Source organism: Pleurodeles waltl, chromosome 3_1 (assembly GCF_031143425.1).
Source record: "Pleurodeles waltl isolate 20211129_DDA chromosome 3_1, aPleWal1.hap1.20221129, whole genome shotgun sequence".
Classification (NCBI taxonomy): Eukaryota; Metazoa; Chordata; class Amphibia; order Caudata; family Salamandridae; genus Pleurodeles; species Pleurodeles waltl.
In genome coordinates, this window is record NC_090440.1 from 1,654,317,519 (window position 1) to 1,654,328,224 (window position 10,706).

General features: G+C 50.6%; 1 protein-coding gene across 1 annotated transcript; it reads left to right on the forward strand.

The window, feature by feature from the left end:
* The first annotated feature begins 1,481 nt into the window (after positions 1-1,481).
* SP9 (Sp9 transcription factor) lies at positions 1,482-8,413 on the forward strand. The gene is made up of 2 exons (XM_069225369.1): positions 1,482-1,629; positions 4,581-8,413. The coding sequence occupies exons 1-2, from the start codon at positions 1,609-1,611 to the stop codon at positions 5,871-5,873; spliced, it is 1,314 nt and encodes a 437-aa protein (XP_069081470.1). The 5' UTR covers positions 1,482-1,608; the 3' UTR covers positions 5,874-8,413.
* Positions 8,414-10,706: the final 2,293 nt, after the last annotated feature.

Genomic DNA, 10,706 nt, shown 5'->3' on the forward strand with positions numbered 1-10,706 from the left:
CTGCGATACACATATCCCCTGAAAAGGAACATTTCCCCCGTCTGTTGGTCATATTATTCCACTTACAGGCCTTGTACAATCTTTTATCACACTCGACCACAGCACTGCATAACTTGCCACAGTTAATATCTTTATGAAACATTATAGACAAAACTCTGCAGTGAAAGTGATATCCCCTAGATTACCATTTCCACACGCTGTTAATCGGTGGTTTCTACTACCGCTTTATGACTGTGCGGACAACTCCGTGTGGCATCCGTTCTGTAATGATGATACCTGAAAGGCAAGTTATTCAGCAGACCGTGTGCATAGCGCCTGCCCACCTTCCACCGTCAAAACAACACGAGGGGAGCAGACAAACACGTCAACGGTGACATTCTTCATGTCCATGGTGTGTGCGTGTTACACCGAAGGGCGCGCGGAGGGAACGTGGCAAGTTCAACAGTTCTGTGCCCCGTGCCACGGAGCTCACAAACCCCTGTGCGGTTGTGTACCTTGTGCTGCAGCGGGGAGGTGCAGAACCACACATGCGAACACCTAAGTGGGAGAAATGGCGTCACAATTATATTTGACTTTCGATCTATTTAGGAGCAGTTACTATTTTACAGAGGAATGTTATTAAATGTAATTCTAGTTGTTTTTGTAACAATATTTGTTATGAAAATGTTCATATGTATCTTAGTGTCTGAATAATCGTGTTTCTAAAGAACAAATAAAGAAAAATTAACAAAATAATTAAAATGTCAGTGTTATTGGCTAAAAGAGTTGCTGTCTGCCTTGCACAGCTAGAGTACGAGTGCTTCTTAATGCGACTGGAAAGTAAGACACATGCACTGTTTTGCAACAAATTTCTACGTTTCCTTAAGAGGTCGCCGTCTACAAAATAAACACACAGGGGGCGCGGGAACAATGCGTGCCTGGGCCTGTGTAAAATGATCCCACCTAATATCGGGTTATATAAATCAAAATGATTAAACGCAAACAGGGTTCCGAATTTCTCTCAGAGTCCGAATAAGGGAGTTCAATATGAGCGGAGGGTAACTGTCCCCCCTCACCTACAAAGCACTTCAGCTGGGATTTCTCCTTTCCTTGGGACAGGCACGCAGCCAGCACCCACCAGGCGGTGCTCAAAGTTTGAGGAACTAAACAGGCGCGTCTGTGGATATGCCTGGGGCTAGTTTCGGCACGTGGGTACTCCGGGAGCGTCTGCGGATGTGTGCTGGGGAAGGCGGCCCCTTCACGCAGAGGGCACCGCAGCGGAGGGTGGTTTGTGGGCGCCTCCGGCTGGCACGCAGCACTGAGCCTTCTCCAAGAGCCTGTATGCAGCCTCGAGTTCCGCATCCCCCTGAGCACGCGCCTCGACCTCTGATTGGCTGCCACGCCGCCCCTGCCCGCCATCTGTGAGCCCTCATTGGTCGAAAGCCGGAGCCAGCGCTACTTCAAAGGCGGCGCGGCCAGGCTGCCTGAGTGTGGCCGCTGCAGGCTGAGCGGCCGGAGCAGAGCAGGAGATCTGGAAGCGACCGACCAGGCGGACGGGGAGCAGGCACCGGCGTCCAAGGGCAGAGAGGCAGTACCGACAGCAGCCGGACAAACCGGGGCCAGGCACCCATGGCGACCTCTATCCTTGGGGTAAGTGACCTCACGCTTGAAGCGGTGCCCCGGGGGCGCCGTATCCGCCCAACCCTTACCCCAGGGCAAACCTCGTGCCTCAAACGCTCCTCTCCCTGGTGCCCGAGAGGCCCGTCCTGGAAGCACAGTTATTTTTCTTCACAATAATGCAGTCTGATTTAGAGTGAAAAGGCATAGTTGTTTGGCATATTGCACCCGCTTCATTCCCCGAAACAAAACAGAATTATGGACACGTTTTTTTAAACCATATAAAAGTTTTTTCCAGAATATTTCTTGACTTTTTCATATGTATCTTAGATACAAGTGTGTGTGCGTGTCTATGTGTGTGTGTGTGTATATATATATATATATATATATATATATATATATATATATGTATATATATATATATATATATATATATATATAGACACATACACGGTTTTTACACGTTAATATTACTACTTCCAGCCATAGCAAAAGGCTGTGTATTTCCCATCTGTAACATTCATTTTTGTAGGAAAGATTTTCAGTTTGCTACTACACGGTATCGGGTACCCGGGGAGTGAAAACACACCACTGTTCAATGGCATACTTGTCCATAGTTCAGGTTCTGTCAAACAGATGTCTGTGTATACAGACCAAATACAAAGTATGTGATAGTGACTCTGTAGTTACAGTTAACACCATTAGATCATATGGAAATAGTCTTCGTGTATCTTTAATTCATAGTTATCTGCAGGTGTGTGTGTGTGTGTGTATATATATATATATATATATATATATATATACGTATATATATATATATATATATATGAGCCCCCTGCGCTCCTGGGTGTGTTTTTAGACACGTACAGACGTGTTCTGTGTGATATCCAGTTAATTTTGTGTGTGTGGACCCATGTACGTATATTTTGTGAATTCATGTGTGTGTGTGTATGTAAAAAGTACAACATGAAATTCAACATGCTTTTGTTCAATCAAGTACTTATATAGACAGCTTACACGTATTATTTCCTTTATCATATATTGACACGTTTTGTATGCAAATGATCCAAACAGACCTCTTCTTGCTGAATTTACCTAGGTTAACATCCTTCACATTTATAGTTTTAGTTCGTATTAGACTCAACACTATTCAAATATTTATTTTATAGAAGTGTATCGAATAATACATTCTGTGCCCTCCATCCCAGTGTTTGTGTGTCACAGTTATGGACACTTTACACAGAATTGTAATATTTAACAATTTCGACGGGTGCTTGGAATGGTTCAGTCTCCACACGAGCGTACATTTACACACCCACTCTCCACACAACGCATCCATGTCTTTGGTCCAAGTTGTCGAGAGCGGGTGTAGGGCACTGCCATAGATCAAGAACGGTAAACATGTTCAATAACAATTATCTTATCCTCGGACAGCTGATTACATTAATAATAATATAATGATTCCACAGTAAGTCTAGGGAAAGGGGGCTAGGTATACAGGTAAAATGGAGACCCCCTGGGGTGATGGGCGCTTTCTAAATGCTGTCAGTCACTCATCCCAAGCGGCCAGTCATGTGGGCGTTGCTTCTTCGGAGCTTTATGTCTTTCTTACGCAGCAGAGAACAAGGCATGTCTCGAGCCCTCTTCTGTATCCCATGGAGATTTTCTGTAGCCAGAGGTGAATGAGTGGAATTCCGCAGGTGGAGTGCGTTGCACCGCGGGATCTTTTGTTAAACCGTATGTGTCTAACCAGTTCAACGCCAAGCAGGTTCTGGGGGGCACCACTGGGGATCTGTGGGGTGCCAGTGATCGGTCGGAGATTTGATTGAAGTGGGCACTGTTTATTTTCCTGTAACATTCCAGTGCCGCTCCCGTACTGACTGTACGGACATTCCATCCTGAGCAGACATCACAAGTTCATCTCCCCTCTTCATCTGTCACGTGTCTGACATTTCCTCATTTACTCTCACGTCGCATACCATTTAGCACGTCTGAATACTTTTCGGACTTGTGCAAGATCATAGGGGAGGCAGTGGCGTAGCTCGGTCGGTGACATTGAGGGAGTGTGAGCTTCAGATTCTCCAACAGTCACGTTGGCATTTAACGTTAAAATACATAATAGAACAAGGAGGGTGCATGAGAGGGGCTTAAGTTGCGGTGGAAAGGGAGAGGAATGCAGATTGGTAGGGTTACTAAGTTAGGAAAATCACAAGCTTTTGTAAAAAATTAACCATCGTTTTTTTAGACATTTGGAACAGAGAGGGAGACACTCTGTGTGCGCCTTTTTGTCCTTGTAAAAGTAAAACATCTCTGGTGAAATTCGACTGACACTTCATCATATTCAACTGAAAGCATTTGCACCCGACTATTTATCAGAAGATAGATTTATCGGGGGTGTAACACCCCAACACCTCCAGACAAAAATGCTACGCCCCTGAGGGTAGGAAGAAAGAGGTAGTTTAAGGTCCTCCCCGGAGCGAGGGGTAAAGTTAAAGTTCTGAGCGTGGTGTGGTGGGCGTTTGCCAGGGAGGACTGGCTTGCCACGACGGGTCTAGGAAAGGCACAGGTGTGGTCCATCTTTGAAACCCAATCCATGTCCCCTTCACACACAGCACTGTGAACACCACTGGCCCCTTGTTTGATATGGATTATCTTGGGGGCAGCTGCTGTAGTTCGAGGGGTGCCATGCAGAGCATGAGCCTTGCAACGGGTCCAAATAGTGGGGCCTGGACCACAAGCAGTCGTTCGCTACTACTAATGGCTCTGCAGCTGGAACTGGAGAACATGGAGGTGGGCAGATGTTGGGGCATGGAGGAGGGATGGGGTGTTTTTCCAACACTGTGTGTGGGGCAGGGCAGTGTCAAGTAGGCATTATTGAATGTCAGTGTTGTAACTACTGTTGGAAACGTGGAAATGCTGGTGGGAACATTACTGTACAAATCTCCCAAATGCATTATATCTGATGCTGTTTTTATTCCTTGCAGGAAGAGCCCAGATTTGGAACCACGCCTCTGGCCATGCTGGCTGCCACCTGCAACAAGATCGGCAACACCAGCCCCCTGGGATCCCTGCCTGAAGCCAGCGCCTTCGCCAAGGGCAGCTTCCACCCCTGGAAGCGCGCCACCTCCAGCTGCAGCATGGGCGGCTTCGCGGTGGGCAGCGGCGGCGGCGGCAGCAGCCGCGGCTCCGGCGGGCCCGGCACCGCAGCCAGCAGCGCCTTCTGCCTGGCCTCCACCTCCCCCACGTCTTCGGCCTTCAGCAGCGACTACAGCGGCCTCTTCTCCAACGGGGTGTCGTCCGGCTCCTCCCCGCAGGACGGCGGCCAGTCCGCCTTCATCTCCAAGGTGCACAGCTCGGCCGAGGGCCTGTACCCGCGCATGGCGCACCCCTACGAGTCCTGGTACAAGGCGGGCTTCCACTCGGCGCTGCCGGGCGAGGTGGCCAACAGCGCCTCCCCGTGGTGGGAGCTGCACGGCGGCGCCGGCTCCTGGCTGGAGGTGCAGAACCCGCCGCTGCAGGGGGCGTTGCACTCGGGCGCCCCGCAGGCCGCGGCCGCCGCCGCCCTGCACTCGCAGCTCAGCTCCTACGGCTCCGACTTCGGCTCCCTGGCGCACTCGGCCTTCAGCTCCACCGGGCTGGGCTCGGGGGCCTCGCACCTGCTCTCGGGCGGGCAGCACCTGCTCCCCCAGGAGGCCTTCAAGCCGGTGCTGCCCTCCTACGCGGACTCCAGCGCGGCCAACGTGCTGCTGCCGGGCGGCGGGCCCGGCAGCTCCTCCCGCTCGGCGAGGCGCTACTCGGGCCGGGCCACCTGCGACTGCCCCAACTGCCAGGAGGCCGAGCGGCTGGGGCCGGCGGGGGCCAGCCTGCGGAGGAAGGGGCTGCACAGCTGCCACATCCCCGGCTGCGGCAAGGTCTACGGCAAGACCTCGCACCTCAAGGCGCACCTGCGCTGGCACACGGGCGAGCGGCCCTTCGTCTGCAACTGGCTCTTCTGCGGCAAGCGCTTCACCCGCTCGGACGAACTGCAGCGCCACCTGCGCACGCACACCGGGGAGAAGCGCTTCGCCTGCCCCGTCTGCAACAAGCGCTTCATGCGCAGCGACCACCTCAGCAAGCACATCAAGACGCACAGCGCGGGCGGCGGCGGCAAGAAGGGCAGCGACAGCGACACGGATGCCAGCAACCTGGAAACGCCCCGCTCGCAGTCCCCCGAACTCCTCCTGGACGGGGTGCACCCGGCCCGAGGGGGCAAGGACTCTGTGCCGAGTGACTCCTAAGGGACCCCCTGGGCCTGGACTGCAGAGGGCTGGCCTCCCCGCTTCCTGAAGGAGCAGGCTCCCGCCTGGTGAAAGGTATTCTGCTGCCCGAGAAGGGACTGTCCCTGGAACTCTGACCTCTCGAAAGGGACTGTCCCCGGAACTCTGACCTCTCGAAAGGGACTGTCCCTGGAACTCTGACCTCTCGAAAGGGACTGTCCCCGGAGCTCTCATCATGCGAGGACAGGCCCTCATGAGTAGAACAAGTCCTGCGGCACTGTATGTCTGGGAGGGGCAGGCCCTGGCACTCATCAGCTGAGAGGGACTCGCTTTAGCGCCCGGAAATCCTGGCTAGCACTCTTTGGACATTAGTTGACAGAGATGCCCTGGACTCCAGTTTCAATAGGTGGGAGCTAGCCGTGCACTCTAATCTCATAAGAAGACCACTCCTGTATCTAGTACTGTAATAGTCTGGGTAGTCCGTTTCTGGCTGTGCGGTTTGCTCCAGTGGGGGCTCATCCACCCTTTCACCCCTCCGCAACGGACTAACCCTGATCTCTTGAATGAAGCCAGGCCGCACAGCCGGTATTTGAGCTCTGGAAGGGGAAATCCTCCGACATAGTAACTCGTCAGAGACTTCTTTCTCGGCGGCCCCCGAGGAAGGGCTGCATCTGTAAAACAATGCGGCAGGGGACTGACTCTGGGCCCTGACATTCCTACAACCAGAAGGCGCTATATCTCTTCATCCTGCGCTCCCCACAGAGGGCCCTTTCCATTACTTTCCTACAACCCTGCTCCCTGGCACTCCTACAAGCTGAGAGAGCCAAGCGCCTACATCCTACCCGTTTTCACAGATTGGTTCCTGCAACTACACCCTGCGCTTTACACAGAGATGGCCCCGCCCTTGCTCCCTGGCACTCCTGGTACATGAGAGCGCCATGCCCCTACATCCTGGCACTTCACCTCATTGGCTTTAGAGGAATCTGTACCCACGTCCCGGCCCTCTATCCAAGACGGACTCGCGCACCCCACAAGGATCGTACCCCCCACCCTCCCCGGCGCAGTTGCAGCCCGAGAGGACCCTGTCACTACTCCCTGACAGTCTTCGCCCCGAGAACGCCTGGTCCCCGGCCCTTCCATGCTAACACCCAGACTCTCCCTGGGCCTAGGCACTCGTACGTCCCAGGAGAGTAGCATCTCTCCTCTCTGGTATTCCTTAAATTTGTGAGTTCCCTTCTCATACCTCATGGCACTTGTTCATCCAGAGAATAGTCTGCCCTACACTTTGGCATTTAGAAGCCCACAGGGGCTGATACCACTACATTCCAGGGCAACCCCCTTAAACTCCGGGAAGGTTTTGACCCTCTTTCTCTGCTGTGTCACGCCCGAGAGGACCCTCAATCATAATATGAGACTAGTTTGCACCTTGGGAGCGCTCTACTCGGTGCTCCCTGGCATGCCTTGGCGGGTCCAGACCACTTATCCATGACATGCTTTGACCCTGAAAAGAATTTGCTCCTTTTTCGTGGCACATCTATACCATGCCCCAACTTCCTGGTATTAAGCACGAGTGGGCACCCAGTCCATGGCCTATTAAGGACTATTGTCATTTTTTTTGTCATTTTTGCCCCAAAACGTGAGAGAACGTCCATACTCAATCATTCGCACTCTTAGTACAGAACCTATGGAGTAGTGTTTTACTCCATCAGAAGTGCTTTGATACTTCCACAGTAACGTGAAGCGCTATCTAAATGCAACAATAGCAATGAACTAAGGGTCCAGACTTTGATACTTTGGGCCAGCCCCCGTTCCTAAAGGGGCCTGTTTTTTCCATCCTCAGAACTGGGGGTCTGCGTCCACTCTAGGAGGATCATGTCCCAGATTCTCCTACCCACAAGATCCCCCCCCCCCCCTCCACCGTCCCACAAGACCCCTTCTAGGCCCTGCCCAATCTTTCCTGTCCCGAGAGGGCTCATCCCCTGCCTTTGCCTCCTCCCTTCCCCTTTCAGAGGGCCCTATTTCTCTTCTGCACTTTTATGCCCCTTGGAGCTCGGATTAGTAAATGGTGGTGGTATTTTTGCAGCAACGGAAACAAATTAACCCACAGACAGAGGGCCCTTTGAAAGGAGCTCAAGTGCAGCAATGAAAAACTGCCGCAGCGCTCTACGCCGCACAGTGGATTACACCGGCCGAGAGCGGCTTGAAGCTGGTCCGTGCGGCACTGGAAGGCGGCACCGGAGGCCGCCGGCGACCTGCAGCCGCTTTTCCGCCTTGTTTGCACCCGGAGCTGCTCATACCGCCCGAGCCAGAGGTCTCTTTCTTTCCTGTACATTGCCCTTTCGAAAACCCTCTTTCTTTGTGATTTCCTGAAATTCAGGGAGTTTTAATTTTCGATGCACTTTGTGGAAGTCGGTATATATTGTAAGATATATTTAAAACCTGTTGAGTTGAACTTTCAGTCGCAAATGTGTACATTGAAGTTAAGGCAAATTAAATGCCTTTATGTGTATGGAGAACAATCATGATTTCATTTTCGTATTATTAAAGGATTCCGAATATTAGATTTTCGTTTTTTTCTATCTTAGTACTCAAGATATCACAAATTCTTGCTAAAAATGTGCACGGTTACAGCTTTAAAAATATATATTTAGAATACTATACAATACATCGGAAAACTGAGTGTATATGTAGTGAGTATATCTACCTGCCTATCTCTCTTTCTCTATATATAGATATATATAAATAGACACACGTACAGTTTACACAGTGCTTGATGTTCCTAGGAGTTGCTTCAAAGCTGTATTGTATAGAAAAGTTATATAGGGGTCACCAACAGCTACTAATTGTACTTATCGAGGTTGCCACATTCTAGAAAGTGTAACTGATGCCACGTTTTATATAGATAGAGTTGTGTTAACCAATGAGGAGCAGTTGTCTGTCTGTTCTTTATTCTAGTTTGCGAGTCCCCATTTACAGTTGCATTGTTTTATATGAACAGGCTCTAGCGCTTAGAAGCAGGCAAGCTGTGATGGTACCGCAGAACTATGGAAATTATTAGAGTCAGTGGGATGTGGATTTTGTTCATTTCGCACATAAAAACCAATTGTTTTTTGTTTTTTTTAATTTAGGAGATTAGCCATTAAAAAAAAAAAAAAAAAAATACATCACCGTAGAAAATAATACTTTGCTTCGAGGTACCACTATAATTTTTTCCTTAACACGTCAACTGATTCTTTAAAATCCCTATCCAACAGAGACCATATGTTGGTGGTCAGCTTTATTTACCCGCAAGAATAAACAAATACATGGTTTTAAGGGGAGATTCCCCATATAAACGTGTTGACTGCACACAATACCGCAGTGAACTTCTGCACTGATCACTAGTCATTTCACCGGACTCCTGTCCTCACAGACTCCATGCGGGGCTGCGCTCCCCGGTGTATAAATCACTGCGGCTTGCAACGCGTCCACGCACATTTCACGCTCAAATGGAAGCCGTGTAAAATGTTATTAATTTCGACTTGAAGCACACAGCAGCCCCCCGTGCCTTGTCGTCCCTATTACGGCTCGTGTTTTATCAAATCTCTAATTAATCTCGCAGACATCGCCAGCTTCTCCTTTGGGGGAGGCCCGGCCACAAAGCTCCCTTGAAACCCCCTTTTAATCGCCCAAATTAACTGCGGGAAATTTGCATGTCAAACGGAGAGAGGGGGCGCAGATAAAACGGAGCGCTTTAAAAGCCCCCCTCTCTGCCCCCCTGAAGCAAGCACTTGATTTGATAACTGTCCATTTAATGCCGAGGAGACGGGGGACTCTCCCCAGGGCCGGGGGCTGCCGGGCACGGCCTGGCTCCGATACCAGGGCTCGGCTCTGAAAGGGGCCGGGGACGGATGCGCCGAGGCTCCCTTTGTGCCGGGCCACTGCAGCGTCTGATTCCGGAGGAAAGGGGATAAAAACGGGGAATAATTAGAGGCCTGGGAACACGTTTGGGGCAGGAATCTCACTTAGGCAAGACAGCCTCTTTAAAACACACACACACACACACACAAGGCTATGTTAAATTGAGCAGAAGGCAATTATTGAAATCAAAATTATTCCATTCATCTGTCTTTGGTGAAGTATTTTTTTTTTTTTTTGCCTGGCAGATCTTTGTCCACGAGAGCAGAAAATTGCAAAATTAAAAAACAGATTTATGTAGTCAGGCTGATAAGCCTTGTAGGTGCTGTAAGAGAGTAACTGAATTCAAATAAAATAAAAACATTATTTTCGCCCTCCACACCCTACTTTGTTTGCAGGCTAAAATAAATTATAACCGGCTTCAAAAACGCAGTGATTCACCTGATATAAACTGCATTTTTCCTGACACTTCAGGACAGGGGGGGTGTGATATAAACATCTCAGCGCCCGGGAGGTCCGGGGGCACCCTGTCAGCCTCCCAGGCAACGGCGGATTTACAGTTGTCAACAAGCAGAGCGCGGCAGAGTTTAGCCACCAGCGCCGGGGCATGTTTATGAAAATTGTACCAGCTCGCAGAGCCGGGCTGTAAATAAAGCCGGGGTCAGGGGTGTGACAGGCGCGGGCAGCAGCGCGCCTCACCCAGGAAACTGCGAGTTTATTTGCAGATGATGTGAGCGTCCTGTCAATCAGAGCTGCCGGGTGTATAGAAATATAATGGGAGGGGGTCCAAATGTTGACATTTTCTATTCATTTCCTGTACTGAAATGAGGCGGGAGCGTCGCGCTAGCCTCACGAACATAGGTCACTAGTACTAGAGGGCAGTGGGTGTTTTTGGTGCTGCGCACCGGTACCCTCTCTCCCCGTCAGGGACGCGTCACACGCCTATAGCATATATTG